This window comes from Anomaloglossus baeobatrachus, chromosome 1 (genome assembly GCF_048569485.1).
Source record: "Anomaloglossus baeobatrachus isolate aAnoBae1 chromosome 1, aAnoBae1.hap1, whole genome shotgun sequence".
NCBI classification, from domain to species: domain Eukaryota; kingdom Metazoa; phylum Chordata; class Amphibia; order Anura; family Aromobatidae; genus Anomaloglossus; species Anomaloglossus baeobatrachus.
Genome location: NC_134353.1, coordinates 80504572 through 80520733, shown reverse-complemented (window position 1 = coordinate 80520733; position 16162 = coordinate 80504572). Strand labels below are relative to the sequence as shown.

Sequence of the window (16162 nt, the reverse complement as noted above, 5' to 3'; positions counted from 1 at the left end):
ATGCTGGTGTGACGTCGCTGTGACGCTGAATAAACTGCCCCCTTAGAGGAGGCGGTTCGCTGGTCACAGCGACGTCGCAGGGAAGGTAAGTAGTGTGACGGGTCCGGGCGATGTTGTGCGACACGGGCAGCGATTGGCCCGTGTCGCACAACCGATGGGGGCGGGTATGCACGCTGGCGATATCGGTACCGATATCGCAGTGTGTAAAGCGGCCTTTACCTGCGGGGCGGACCAATCCAAAGGGCATCGCTGGTCTTGGTCCGGTGCCTCCTATCTTCTTGCACTTGCCGTCCTCCTTTCCAGCTCCATGTCGATGACGCGTCCTACATCATCCACACAGTGTTCTACATTGCGTTCCTGTGCACGCACACCTGCTGAGCGCAGATCAAAGTATTGTAGTTGCATGGCGGTCTTTGTCTGTTCCCCGTGCCTTCACATTTCAGTATTTTGAGTGCAGAGAGAAGTGTGCATGTGCAGTAATGCAATGCATGTGCAGCAATGCGCAATGGAGGACTCTGTGTGGATGACGTAGGATTCATCATCCACATGGAGCTGGGAAGGAGGATGGTGATCGCGCAAGATGGAGGAGATGCCGGACTGAAACCAGCGACGCCCATCGGACTGGACTGCACCGCAGGTGAGTATAATAAAAGCATTTTTTTTTATGTTATACAGAGCAACCTGGGCTCTTATATACAGTATTCTAGAATGCTATATAGAAGGGCTTCCTGGTTGCTCTAGCCTATAAGGGAAAAACCTGATGACACATTCCCTTTAAATAATTATAACAAAAAAATCTATGGAAAAATTATAAAAGTAAACTATTGTGATACTCCAAACAGCACATCATACGAAATGTTTAAGATTATTTCTTTTCATACTAGATTTTGTTAACCGATAATGGAGTTTGGAGATGAGAAAAATGTTGGATTAATGATAATTGGGCATAAATATGAGGGGGACCCTTACAAGTAAATAATCATTAAAAAATGAACAACAAATGATAAAGAAATAACATACAATGTAAAATACAAATTGGTGCTTGTAGCTACGGTGGTACTCAGTATAACACAAGACACGTAGATCATGGATACATTAGATGTATTGCCATTTTGTAAAGTGATGGCACATAGCTAGGATATGGCATCATTTTATGACTTGATGGCGGTTCGACACCTGGAAGCCACACAATCCTGAGATTGAAGGGGCCCCCAATATTGAGCATTGCTTGCCATTCGTTGTGTATTCCTGCACAATGACGCCCCACCCACCTGCCGCACAGGAGAACTGCTGCAGAGCTCTGCTCAAGCAAATAGGCACCTCCATCATTCTCACGATCAGTTGGCCGCATACCGACAAACCATAAAGTGATCTCAAATCCTAAAGATCCATCACTTTACATGGTTTTAGCCAGGATTGGTAAAAAAAAAAGATTGTTTTTCAGTTTTTTCCAGACGTAACGCCACTTTTGTCTATGGGCTTTGTCTGGTGACGTAGCTCGTCTCATTATTTTATATGGCCTTTTTACTAATCCTGGATAACTCATTCAACAAGACAAGAAATCAACACAGTTAACTCCTCTATATACAGTATATATGTGCATTATAAGTTTACTTGGAAATTCTCTAACTACTTTCTACATATTTATAATTGGATAAAGATAATGTGCAAAATATGAGATTGTCACTTGGCTTATGTTTCCAAGAAAGTCAAAGTTGACCTCATGCCCACTTCAAAAATTTCAGTGACCTGGATAAGTATACAGTTTGTGTTCATTTAGGCAGTGTTTCGCATTTTTTTTCGTTTATGTCTTGCAGTAGACTTCAAATAATGAAGAGGCTGAATGCATACGGTAGAAGATGGAGAAAGGCATTGCAAGATTGACAACTGTGATCCAAGGTTCAAAGCCAAATACAACTTCTTCGAGGCCATTGTCATACTGGGGACGGCAGCCAAATGATGGTGGGATCCAAAGCTGTGATATAATACATAGGAAAACATTTCAGATTACAAAACTAGGGATATCATGGCATAAATTCAGCTCAACGTATATCTACAATTCATATCATCATCGTGGGCCTATGGCATTGTGGTGTTTATGCACTGTTGATAAAGATTAAAAGGAACCTTTCAGGTTCAATATGCACCCAGAACCACGAGCAGTTCTAGGTGCATATTTCTAATCCCTGCCTAACCATCCCTCTGTCTAGTAGCATAGATAAAGAGACCTTTAGAAAAAGTATTTCTAAAGATCCTATATAATATGCTAATGAGCACAGGGAAAAGTTGCAAGGGCGTTATTTCTCCATCTAGTCAGCCCTCTTAGCACAGGGGCGTGCTAACATGCTATTCAATGGCCATTGACGTGTGTACCTGTGTCTACATCAGACCCCAGTTTAGGCTCAATGCATATGATCAGAAGTCCCAGCACTTCCGGTCATGCAACAGTATGACATTATGAAGTTGGGTGTACACGTCCCGGCTTCAGAGAGGTCTAGTGCGTATGACCAGAAGTGGCGGGACTTCTGATCATGCACACTGACCCTAAACGTGGTGTCTGAGGTGGTGTCAATGGACATATGTATGAAGTTCACCACCGATGACGCTGGCCATTGAATAGCATGTTAGCATGCCCCTGTGTGTGTGCTAACTTGCTAAGAGGGCAGACTAATCGGGGGGAAATAATGCCCTTGTGACTAGTCCCTGCGCTCATTACCATATCATAGAGGATCTTTGGAAATAATTTTTCTAAGGATCTCTTTATAGATGCTACTATAGCCTGGGACAGTTAGGCAGGGATTAGCAATATGTACCCAGAACTGCTCGTGGTTCTGGGTGCATATTAAACTTGACAGGGTCCCGTTAATCTCAGTCTCCACTCACCGTGCCTGACTGACAGCTCCTCAGTGCCCCTCCTCCACACTGACATCTCACACTACTCAGTGCAAGCAGCAGCTGTCAGTCAGCCTGTAAGATATTCATTCTATAGCTGAACTCACAAAATGCTCAATATCAGGATTATACAGCCAACATGACAGTGATTATCAGTAGTCTCATTCGTTCTATGGGATCTATTCAATAAAGTCTACAGTTTGCATAGCAAAATCTGGTGTCACGCTCCCCGGGTCCCCTGTGCTGCCCTCCGGCTCACCTGTCACGCTCCCCGGGTCCCCCGTCTCGCTTCCCGGTTCCTTGGTCCGGTCACCGCCGCTCCCCGCTCTCCAGCACCCCTTGCCAGCGCGTCCCCAGCGTCCTGGTCCCCGCAACCGGCGTTCGTCGGCTTCACAGCCCCATCCTGGCCCTGCTGCTTCCTCCTCGCAGCTTCCTGCTCTGGCTTCTGGCACTCGGGCAGCGCGCATGCGCATTAGGGCGCGCGCGGTCATTGACCCTTTCTTAAAGGGCCAGCGTCCATTAACAGGAAATGATGCAAAACAGGTACAGGGTATAAAGGGGGTTTATGTCCAAGGGGGCGGGGCCTGATCTTCGTGTTTCTTAAGCTAGGAGTCAGGTCTCCTGGTGTATATGTGTATATACTCACCTATCTCTCTTGTAGAGCCGTGCCTGCCTCGCCATCCGGTCCAGACCAAATCCCGAACCCCGAACGCAGTCCATCTGCCATCCTGACAGTCCGTACCATCTCGGATCCCTGCGGTGACCTGTCATCTCGCTCCAAAGGTTCCGGACCCCGCCTGACATCTTCTCGGCTTCCGAACCTGAGCTGCGTCACCCGGACTACCACCAGTGACTCCGTAGTCCCAGGGACTTCTCCGTTATACTCCTGTGCACGGACTGTTCTGCTGCCTATAGTGCTCCAGCTACCGGACCCCCTTACCACCATCTAGGAGTTCGGCCCAGTGGATCCACCTCCTGGGTCTGCCCGTCCACCTGGCCCTGACATCTGGTGACAAATACTCTTTAACGCCTTCCCACTACCTTAAGTACTATTGTGTGTGTGTATGGAGCAGAACTGGAACAAGCAATCAGTTGATCACAGGTTCCAAAGCCCCTGGTAGGACTAAAAAGTATAAAAGAAAATATTTTTTAACAATGTTTAAAAAAAAAACAAAAAAACCCTGAATTGAATCATCCCCATTTTTTTCTTCATATTAAAAACATAGACATTAAAAGGGTTGTCAAGGTTTGTAGTGCAAATGTGTAGTCAGTATATGTACAGTAACTGCAGACTTGTGAATCTTCACTGTGCGCAGTGGGTGTGCAGCCAGAATTCTCCAGTGCAGGTGAAGGCAATGGCACATTACCACAAGTATGTGATATGCATTCTCTCAAAATAAGTGAATTGAGCAAGATCGGACACATCTAGTTGCAATGTGGCTGGAAGTATCGCATATGACCACCAGCTCTTGATACCTGTAGCGGAGAATCCTGATAGTGCGCGCACTGCGCACTGTAAGGACTCACAGGTATGCAGCCACAAAAAGTGACTGCAGACCTATACCTAAAGACTGAACAGCCCTTTTAAACAAATAAAAAGTAAAAAACTTTCAATGTCACAGTGTCCATAAACATTGAAACTATCAAAATATAAAATTATTTAACCCATACAGTAAAAACAAAATATATTTGAACTGTCACATTTCCATTTTTGGTATCCACACCACTCCTAAAAATGTAATGAACAGCAATCAAAACTTCGTAAGCACACCAAAATTGTATCACTAAAAAGATCTGCTCAGACATCAAAAAACAAGCCTTGAAATCGTTCCAGAGAAGGAAAAATAAAACTGTTACAGTACTTTGAGAATGACCATTCAAGTCTTTTACTTTCTTTTCACTACTAGAATAAAAAAAAAAAAACAACAATAAAAATGTGGTAGCCCTATAATCGTCCTGACCTGGAGAATCAGGTTATTTTTATTGAATAACTACCTGTAGTACCCAGCATTGCTAGGGATAGTAACTAAGTGTGTCTGTCTCCCACTCTCCCTCTCTCCCACTCTCCCACTATCCCTCTGTCTCCCCCTCTCCCTTTCTACCTCTCTGCCCAACTCTCCCACTGTCCGTCTCTACCCCTCACCCCCACTCTCCCATTCTCCCTCTCTACCCCTCAGCCCCACTCTCACTCTCGCTTTCTCCCCCTACCCCTTTCTCCCACTCTTCCTCTCTCTCTCTCACCCCCCTCCCCCTTTCTCCAGCTCTCCCTATCCCCCTTTCTCCCACTCTTCCTCTCTCTCACCCCCTCCCCCTTTCTCCCGCTCTCCCTCTCCCCCTTTCTCCCACTCTTCCTCTCTCTCTCACCCCTCCCCCTTTTTCCCGCTCTCCCTCTCTCCCCCTCCCCCTTTCTCCCACTCTCCCCCTCCCCCTTTCTCCCGCTCTCCCTCTCTCTCTCCCCCTTTCTCCCGCTCTCCCCCTCCCCCTTTTTCCCGCTCTCCCCTCTCTCCCTCTCCCCCTTTCTCCCACTCTTCCTCTCTCTCACCCCCTCCCCCTTTCTCCCGCTCTCCCTCTCTCCCCCTCCCCCTTTCTCCCGCTCTCCCCCTCCCCCTTTCTCCCGCTCTCCCTCTCCCCCTTTCTCCCACTCTTCCTCTCTCTCACCCCCTCCCCCTTTCTCCCGCTCTCCCTCTCCCCCTTTCTCCCACTCTTCCTCTCTCTCACCCCCTCCCCCTTTCTCCCGCTCTCCCTCTTTCCCCCTCCCCCTTTCTCCCGCTCTCCCCCCTCCCCCTTTCTCCTGCTCTCCCTCTCTCCCTCTCTCCCCCTCCCCCTTTCTCCCGCTCTCCCCCTCCCCCTTTCTCCCGCTCTCCCTCTCCCCCCCTTTTTCCCACTCTTCCTCTCTCTCACCCATCCCCCTTTCTCCCGATCTCCCTCTCCCCCTTTCTCCCACTCTTCCTCTCTCTCTCTCACCCCCTCCCCCTTTCTCCCACTCTTCCCTCTCTCTCACCCCCTCCCCCTTTCTCCCGCTCTCCCTCTCTCCCCCTCCCCCTTTCTCCCGCTCTCCCCCCTCCCCCTTTCTCCTGCTCTCCCTCTCTCCCTCTCTCCCCCTCCCCTTTTCTCCCGCTCTCCCCCTCCCCCTTTCTCCCGCTCTCCCTCTCTCCCTCTCCCCCTTTCTCCCGCTCTCCCCCCTCCCCCTTTCTCCTGCTCTCCCTCTCTCCCTCTCTCCCCCTCCCCCTTTCTCCCGCTCTCCCCCTCCCCCTTTCTCCCGCTCTCCCTCTCCCCCTTTTTCCCACTCTTCCTCTCTCTCACCCCCCTCCCCCTTTCTCCCGCTCTCCCTCTCTCCCCCTCCCCCTTTCTCCCGCTCTCCCCCTCCCCCTTTCTCCTGCTCTCCCTCTCTCCCCCTCCCCTTTTCTCCCGCTCTCCCCCTCCCCCTTTCTCCCGCTCTCCCTCTTTCCCCCTCCCCCTTTCTCCCGCTCTCCCCCTCCCCCCTTTCTCCTGCTCTCCCTCTCTCCCTCTCTCCCCCTCCCCCTTTCTCCCGCTCTCCCCCTCCCCCTTTCTCCCGCTCTCCCTCTCCCCCTTTTTCCCACTCTTCCTCTCTCTCACCCCTCCCCCTTTCTCCCGATCTCCCTCTCCCCCTTTCTCCCACTCTTCCTCTCTCTCTCTCACCCCTCCCCTTTTCTCCCGCTCTCCCCCCTCCCCCTTTCTCCCACTCTTCCTCTCTCTCTCACCCCCTCCCCCTTTCTCCCGCTCTCCCCCCTCCCCCTTTCTCCTGCTCTCCCTCTCTCCCTCTCTCCCCCTCCCCTTTTCTCCCGCTCTCCCCCTTTCTCCCGCTCTCCCTCTCTCCCTCTCCCCCTTTCTCCCGCTCTCCCCCTCCCCCTTTCTCCTGCTCTCCCTCTCTCCCTCTCTCCCCCTCCCCTTTTCTCCCGCTCTCCCCCTCCCCCTTTCTCCCGCTCTCCCTCTTTCCCCCTCCCCCTTTCTCCCGCTCTCCCCCTCCCCCTTTCTCCTGCTCTCCCTCTCTCCCTCTCTCCCCCTCCCCCTTTCTCCCGCTCTCCCCCCTCCCCCTTTCTCCCGCTCTCCCTCTCCCCCTTTTTCCCACTCTTCCTCTCTCTCACCCCTCCCCCTTTCTCCCGATCTCCCTCTCCCCCTTTCTCCCACTCTTCCTCTCTCTCTCTCACCCCCTCCCCCTTTCTCCCACTCTTCCTCTCTCTCTCTCACCCCCTCCCCCTTTCTCCCACTCTTCCTCTCTCTCTCACCCCCTCCCCCTTTCTCCCACTCTTCCTCTCTCTCTCTCACCCCCCTCCCCCTTTCTCCCACTCTTCCTCTCTCTCTCACCCCCTCCCCCTTTCTCCCGCTCTCCCTCTCTCCCCCTCCCCCTTTCTCCCGCTCTCCCCCTCCCCCTTTCTCCCGCTCTCCCTCTCTCCCTTTCTCCCGCTCTCCCCCTCCCCCTTTCTCCCGCTCTCCCTCTCTCCCTCTCCCCCTTTCTCCCACTCTTCCTCTCTCTCACCCCCTCCCCCTTTCTCCCGCTCTCCCTCTCTCCCCCTCCCCCTTTCTCCCGCTCACCCCCTCCCCCTTTCTACCGCTCTCCCTCTCCCCCTTTCTCCCACTCTTCCTCTCTCTCACCCCCTCCCCCTTTCTCCCGCTCTCCCTCTCTCCCCCTCCCCCTTTCTCCCGCTCTCCCCCCTCCCCCTTTCTCCTGCTCTCTCTCTCTCCATCTCTCCCCCTCCCCCTTTCTCCCGCTCTCCCCCTCCCCCTTTCTCCCGCTCTCCCTCTCTCCCTTTTTCCCACTCTTCCTCTCTCTCACCCCTCTCCCGCTCTCCCGCTCTCCCTCTCTCCCCCTCCCCCCTTTCTCCCACTCTTCCTCTCTCTCACCCCCTCCCCCTTTCTCCCGCTCTCCCTCTCTCCCCCTCCCCCTTTCTCCCGCTCTCCCCCTCCCCCTTTCTCCTGCTCTCTCTCTCTCCTTCTCTCCCCCTCCCCCTTTCTCCCGCTCTCCCCCTCCCCCTTTCTCCCGCTCTCCCTCTCTCCCTCTCCCCCTTTTTCCCACTCTTCCTCTCTCTCACCCCTCCCCCTTTCTCCCGCTCTCCCTCTCTCCCTCTCCCCCTTTCTCCCACTCTTCCTCTCTCTCTCTCACCCCCTCCCCCTTTCTCCCACTCTTCCTCTCTCTCACCCCCCTCCCCCTTTCTCCACCAAAATCATATTAACTCACACATAAGCTTCTTATACTAAGAATGTCCTTCGTTACCTATAGTAACCACTCACAGCTCCTATTATTGACTTGAAGCAAAATAGATGCATACCTTGATTGATTGCTATAGGCCACCTGATAAATATCCAGGCAAACTGTCCAAGCAGCCAATATATTACCTCACACATCGAAACAGTAAGTAAGCTTTTTTTGGACGAATAACTGTAAAGCGCGGAGGTAAACGTTCCCCTCAAAACATCGTCTATTATGTTCTATGAGTCAAATGAGGCATCTGTGCAAAATTTTGTGATTGTAAATGCGACGGTGCAGATTCTTTTAGCAGACATATACACATACATACATACATACATACATACACACACATACGTACACTCAGCTTTATATATCAGATTAATGTTGTAAAAAATCAAAACCCCAAAAACAATAGCAGAATTGAGGGGGGAGTGGGATTTACCATTGTACTGCTCTGGCAATTCTTTTCCTATTTTTCAGTACATTATATGGTAAAATTAATTATGTTATTCAAATCTACAGTGACATGTCACTTCTGTTTTTTCCATCTGCAAAGTCTTCAAAGCTCCGCAGGAAAGAAAATCACAAAAAAATATGAACAGCAAGGTGGATTTTCCATTGAAATCAATGGAAAGAGCATTTGATAAATATTTGAAGCGGTTTTTAATGTGGATTTTGAAGTGGAAAAACTCTTGAGTTTATGCTTTTCCATACACGTACTCAAGTCAAAAGGATGTAAAAAAAATATATCATAAAACATGCTTATAAATAAGTTTAAAAAACTGCATCAAAAACACATTCAAATCCCACCAAGAACAACATCTGCAAGGAGTTTTCTGTTCTCCCTGTGTTTGTGTGGGTGTCCTCCGGGAACTCCGGTTTCCTCCCACACTCCAAAGACATACTGATAGGGAATTTAGATTGTGAGCCCCAATGGGGACAATGATGATGATAAAATGAGGTAGAAGGTATTTAGATAAACGGGTTCCAGTATACAAAAATTCTATGTTAGTGTTATATAAGTAGTAAAATAAAAAATGTGACTTTTACCCACCATATACACATTCCCCCTAAGTTGAATAGTAAAACTGGTAGATATTAAAGGAATTGCCGAAATTGTTTCTTTAACCCCTTCATGGCCTATACATATACCTGTACATATACATCAAAGTTAGTGTTTCTGCCTTTGATGGGTACGTGCACGCCAAGCCTGCATCTTTCCCAGCAGATGACGGCTGATTTAATCAAGGAAAACCAGCTAATTTTTTGAGGGGTTTTTAAGAAATTTCAGGGGTTTTTTATCACTTAAAAAAATCAACTACAGGTGCATCTCAATAACTTAGAATATCATCAAAAAGTTAATTTATTCCAGTAATTCAATACAAAGAGGAGACGCATGTATTATATAGAGTCATTACACACAGAGGGCTCTATTCCTATATGTTATATAGAGTCATTATTACACACAGAGGGATCTACTCCTATATATTATATAGAGTCATTACACACAGAGGGCTCTATTCCTATATGTTATATAGAGTCATTACACACAGAGGGATCTACTCCTATATATTCTATATGGTCATTACACACAGAGGGATCTATTCCTATAAATTATATAGAGTCATTACACACAGAGGGCTCTATTCCTATATATTATATAGAGTCTTTACACACAGAGGGATCTACTCCTATATATTATATAGTCATTACACACAGTGTGATCTATTCCTATATATTATATAGAGTCATTACACACAGAGTGATCTATTCCTATATATTCTATAGAATCATTACACACAGAGGGATCTATTCCTATATATTATATAGAGTCATTACACACAGAGGGCTCTATTCCTATATATTATATAGAGTCATTACACACAGAGGGATCTACTCCTATATATTATATAGTCATTACACACAGAGTGATCTATTCCTATATATTATATAGAGTCATTACACACAGAGTGATCTATTCCTATATATTCTATAGAATCATTACACACAGGGGGATCTATTCCTATATATTATAAATGAGTCATTGCACACAGAGGGATCTACTTCTATATATTATATAGAGTCATTACACACAGAGGGATCTATTACTATATATTATATAAAGTCATTACACGCAGAGGGATCTACTCCTATATATTATATAGAGTCATTACACACAGAGTGATCTACTCCTATATATTATATAGAGTCATTACACACAGAGTGATCTATTCCTATATATTATATAGAGTCATTACACACAGAGTGATCTATTCCTATATATTCTATAGAATCATTACACACAGAGGGATCTATTCCTATATATTATATAGAGTCATTACACACAGAGGGATCTACTTCTATATATTATATAGAGTCATTACAGGCAGAGTGATCTATTCCTATATATTCTATAGAATCATTACACACAGAGGGATCTATTCCTATATATTATATAGAGTCATTACACACAGTGATCTATTCCTATATATTATATAGAGTCATTACACACAGAGTGATCTATTTCTATATATTATATAGAGTCATTACACAGAGGGATCTATTCCTATATATTATATAGAATCATTGCACACAGAGGGATCTATATATAGTCTTTACACACAGAGGGATCTACTTCTATATATTATATAGAGTCATTACACACAGAGGGATCTATTACTATATATTATATATAGTCATTACACACAGAGAGATCTATTCCTATATATTATATAGAGTCATTACACACAGAGGGATCTATTCCTATATATTATATAGAGTAATTACACACAGAGTGATCTATTCCTATATATTATATAGAGTCATTACACACAGAGTGAGCTATTCCTATATATTATATAGAGTCATTACACACAGAAGGATCTATTCCTATATATTATATAGAGTCATTACACACAGAGGGATCTATTCCTATATATTATATAGAGTCATTACACACAGATGGATCTATTTCAAGTGTTTATTTCTATTAATGTTGATGATTATGGCTTACAGCCAATGAAAACCAAAAAGTCATTATCTCATAAAATTAGAATATTATATAAGCCCAGCTGAAAAAATTATTTTAAACTCAGAAATGTTGGCACCTACTGAAAAGTCTGTACAGTAAATGCCTCAATACTTGATCCTTTTGCATGAATTACTGCATCAGTGCGGTGTGGCATGGAGGCGATCAGCCTGTGGCACTGCTGAGGTGTTATGGAAGCCTAGGTTTCTTTGATAGCAGCCTTCAGCTCATCTGCATTGTTGGCTCTGGTGTCTCTCATAGATTCTCTATGGGGTTTAGGTCAGGCGAGTTTGCTTGCCAATCAAGCACATTATTACTGTGGTTATTAAACCAGGTATTGGTACTTTTGGCAGTGTGGACAGGGGCCAAGTGTTGCTAGAATATGAAATTTCCATCTCCAAAAAGCTTGTCAGCAGAGGGAAGCATGAAGTGCTCTAAAATTTCCTCGTAGACGGCTGCGCTGACTTTGGTCTTGATAAAACACAGTGGACCTACACCAGCAGATGACATGGCTCCCCAAACCATCACTGATTGTGGAAACTTTACCCTAGACGTCAAGCAGCTTGGATTGTGGCCTCTCCACTCTTCCTCCAGACTCTGGGACCGCGATTTCCAAATTAAATGCAAAATTTACATTAATCTGATAACAGCTTGGACCACTGAGCAACAGTCCAGTTATTTTTCTCCTTGGGACAGGTAAGATACTTCTGGCGTTGTCTATTGGTCATGAGTGGCTTGATACAAGGAATGTGACAGTTGTAGCCCATGTCCTGGATACGTCTGTGTGTGGTGGATCTTGAAGCACTTAATCCAGCAGCAGTGGACTCCTTGTGAATCTCCCCCAAATTTTTGAATGGCATTTTCTTAACAATCCTATATTCTACACTTTTTCCTTCCACTCAACTTTCCATTAATACGCTTAGATAAAGCACTCGGTGAACAGCCAGCTTCTTTAGCAATGACCTTTTGTGGCTTACCTTTCTTGTGGAGTGTGTCAATGCCTTCTGGACATCTTTCAAGTCAGCAGTCTTCCCCATGATTGTGTAGCCTACTGAACCAAACTAAGGGACCATTTTAAATGCTTAGGAACCTTTGCAGGTGTTTTTTGGTAATTATTCTAATTTTCTGAGATAATGACTTTTGGGTTTTCATTGGCTGTAAACCATAATCATCATCATTAACAGAAATAAACACTTGAAATAGATCACTCTGTGTGTAATGACTCTATCTAATATATAGGAATAGATCCCTCTGTGAGTAATGACGCTATATAATATATAGGAATAGATCTCTCTGTGTGTAATGACTCTATATAATATATAGTAAATCCCCCTGTGTGTAATGACTCTATATAATATATGAGGTTTCCTTTTTGTATTGAATTACTGAAAGAAATTAACTTTTTGATGATATTCTAATTTATTTAGATACACTTGTATAAGGAGCCGAAAAAAATGCATGCAAAAGATGTAAATGTGTTTGTATGTGCAGAATTCCAGGGTTTATGCACAAAATAAGTAACAAAAAAACACTGAAGAAAATCGGCACCAAAATTCCTGCAAAATATGCAGAGAAGATTGCTTTTATATATTTTGGTGCAAAAAAGAGTCAGTAGAAAAAAACATAGCATTTTTGCATTTCTGAGCATGGTTTAAATCAATGAAAAGAAAACCACTTACGGAAATATTGCAAAGGAAGAGAAATGCCGCAATATTTTTGAGTATTCTCCGTTTCTTGTTGAGTTTTGCAGACCGGGTTGCTTGCATAGCTATAATGGATGGAGCAACTCTGATGGAGTTATTGTTTTCTTGATTCTTTTTGTCTTCTGAGGAGGCTTCTCCCAAAGACAGTTCTGAATTGGACATGTAAGGGAATTCCTTGTTGCAAATAGTCACCGATTCATTGACGACCTCATATGACGGGCTAAGGGACAACGTACTTCTATTAGTCAGAGAAAATATCCTTTCAATGGCCCGGCTATCCATAGGTTCCTCCTCTTCCTTACGGTGTATACACTCAATTATAAACAGATTCTGAACGTATTTCTCAACAATAACCAGGATAGAGTAAGGTAAGTTGTACCAGGCATAGTCAGGGTGAGTCTCAGCACAGATAATAGCCAAGATGGAACCCCAAGAGATGAGCCAAGAACCACACGCAGAACCAACAAGAAGATCAGAATCCAGTTTCTTAGCCGGACTTTCGGTTTTATCCAACGACTTATTTTCCAATCTGTATATCAAAAGACCAATGATTCCTGCCGTGCACATCAGTGTCAATACTATAATGGCAAATACATAGAACATGGTGAGAGCCAGCTCACTTTTGCTCTTCGATCGTCCAATCTGAATGAGATACACAACCAAGACAGCAATGGTGGTGGTGAGGACAATCAGGCCCATAATTGTGCCGGCTGTGATACCATGGAACTTGAAGTGAATTTTCTGCTGCGTGTGATGCTTCAGGGTGCGCCCGATGTTCTTCCATAAGACGTACAGCATCGTTGAAGACAGTATGTGGTACTCAATTGTGAATGGATACAGATAGTATATACCTTGGGAAAATATGGAGCATACACTGGATGTGCAATTGCATTCCGGTGTATGGTCATCTGTAACAAAAAGGAAAATAAATAGAATTAAGTGGCGAAGACACTTTTAAAAAAATATATAGTTCATAGCCTAGTGCGTAACCACCGTGCAACAATATATTGTTTACTCCTGTCTGTAAAGAAATTTTATTTTAATTATTAAATTACAAAAACTTGTTTTGATTGTGTTTGCTGTGAGTAAAAGTAAACATTAAGCCAAAAAGCCATGTTGGTATTTTGTGTCCTTTGTGTGAGTGGTGTGTATACAGCATGCGTCCTATGTGTGAGTGGTGTGTATACAGCATATGTCCTATGTGAGAGTGGTGTGTATACAGCATGCGTCCTATGTGAGAGTGTTGTGTATACAGCATGTGTCCTATGTGTGTGTGGTGTGTATACAGCATGCGTCCTATGTGAGAGTGTTGTGTATACAGCATGTGTCCTATGTGTGTGTGGTGTGTATACAGCATGTGTCCTATGTGTGAGTGGTGTGTATACAGCATGTGTCCTATGTGTGAGTGGTGTGTATACAGCATGTGTCCTATGTGAAAGTGGCGTATATACAGCATGTGTCCTATGTGTGAGTGTGTGTATACAGCATGTGTCCTATGTGTGAGTGCTGTGTATACAGCATATGTCCTATGTGTGAGTGTGGGTATAAGGCATGTGTCCTGTCAGTGAGTGATGGTATACGACAGGTGTCCTATGTGTGACTGGTGTGTATACAGCATGTGTCCTATGTGTGAGTGTGTGTATAAGGCATGTGTCCTGTCAGTGAGTGATGGCATACGACAGGTGTCCTATGTGTGAATGGTGTGGATGCAACATATGTGTTAGATCTTGCAATCTTTGGTGTTTGTTGCCATCACTATCTTGGAGGTTCAGCCGCAATCTGCACATGGGCCTCTCGTCTGCTCCAGGGTTTAACCATACATAGCAAGGAAGTCAAAAGTGGTATCTAACTCTCGAAAGATACAGTAAGTAGCAAGCTGGACATCTAACAAGATTATATTCAATAAGCTGCCTTAGCGTATATCCAAGTACTCTGGCTATAGCTAATAACATGGGACTCGTCTGACTTTATGCGCCCATGTGAGCGAGCCCTAAGGAAGAGTTATTAGTTGGTCTCTCCCGAGCACATGGCTCCATGGGCGCCCACTTATCATGCTCTCATTCTAGTACTTTGCCCTGTTACTCACTGGAGAATATACTAAAAAATAACACTATTCTATCACGAAAGGTCTCAGTGGTTATTCTTTCACGAATGGGCTCAGTGGTTAGCACTGTTGTCTTTCAGAACTGGGGTCCTGGGTTCAAATCTAATCAAAAACAACATTGCCATGACATTGTATGTTCGCCTTGTGTTTGAACGGGTTTCCTCCAGATGCTCTGGTTTCCTCTCACACCCCAAAAGGTCTTCCTATGAATTTGGCACAAGTATGTCTGAAATAGGGAAATTAGAACGTGAGCCTCATTGAGGTCAGGGACCATTGTTTTAACATCGGTGGTATCAATAGTTTTCTTACCCATTGTTATATTCGAGAACCCAAGAGTTATGAGCCTTTCCTTATGTTCATTCAACTGGTGCTTGGACTCTGTTAAAACGCCATTAGCCCATAACAGGAGGTTTGTAAACACTGCGTGGATCAGACCAAACCTAGAAAAGAAATCACCGGCACACTTATCTTTCCGAGAGTGCAAACGTACTCATCACTACCTAGAAGCCAAGCTCCATGGGTTTATTGAGAAAATGACTTTCTTCGGGAAGCACTGATTTACACAGGATACTTTATTCTTTGCCCTCAAAAGTTGTCTTCAGTACATTAGAACATCTGGACTGCTTAGCTGTTTCTGGACCACCTGTAGACTTTTAACATCTAGGTGGTCCACGCGCTACTCTTCAGTGAGATTTTGAAATGCCACAGCATTGCAGAGAATCTGCACACTGCTAAAACATAAACAATCTTCCTATAGAGAAGGCAGGGATGGTTTATTACCGTCTCTGCCTTTCGATCACTGACCAAGTGCTATTTATACAGCATATAGGAAGTGCTATCTATACAGCAGAAAGGAAGTGCTATCTATACAGCATATAGGAAGTGCTATCTATACAGCATATAGGAAGTGCTATCTATACAGCATATAGGAAGTGCTATCTATACAGCATGTGGGAAGTGCTATCTATACAGCATATAGGACGTGCTATCTATACAGCATATAGGAAGTGCTATCTATACAGCATATAGGAAGTGCTATCTATACAGCATGTAGGAAGTGCTATCTATACAGCATGTGGGAAGTGCTATCTATACAGCATATAGGAAGTGCTATCTATACAGCATATAGGAAGTGCTATCTATACAGCAGATAGGAAGTGCTATCTATACAGCATATAGGAAGTGCTATCTATACAGCATATAGGAAGTGCTATCCATACAGCATA

General features: G+C 45.1%; 1 protein-coding gene across 1 annotated transcript in view; it reads right to left on the bottom strand.

Annotated features, from left to right (window-relative positions):
* Window positions 1–762: 762 nt before the first annotated feature.
* OTOP1 (otopetrin 1) overlaps window positions 763–16162 on the bottom strand; it is a 74540-nt gene continuing 59140 nt past the window's right edge. The window contains exons 4-6 of the mRNA XM_075333432.1: window positions 15246–15376; window positions 12809–13740; window positions 763–1975 (exon numbers count right to left, since the gene is read on the bottom strand). Coding sequence (XP_075189547.1) covers window positions 1805–1975; window positions 12809–13740; window positions 15246–15376 — 1234 coding nt within the window. The 3' untranslated portion in view covers window positions 763–1804. The remainder of the gene's footprint in view (window positions 1976–12808; window positions 13741–15245; window positions 15377–16162) is intronic.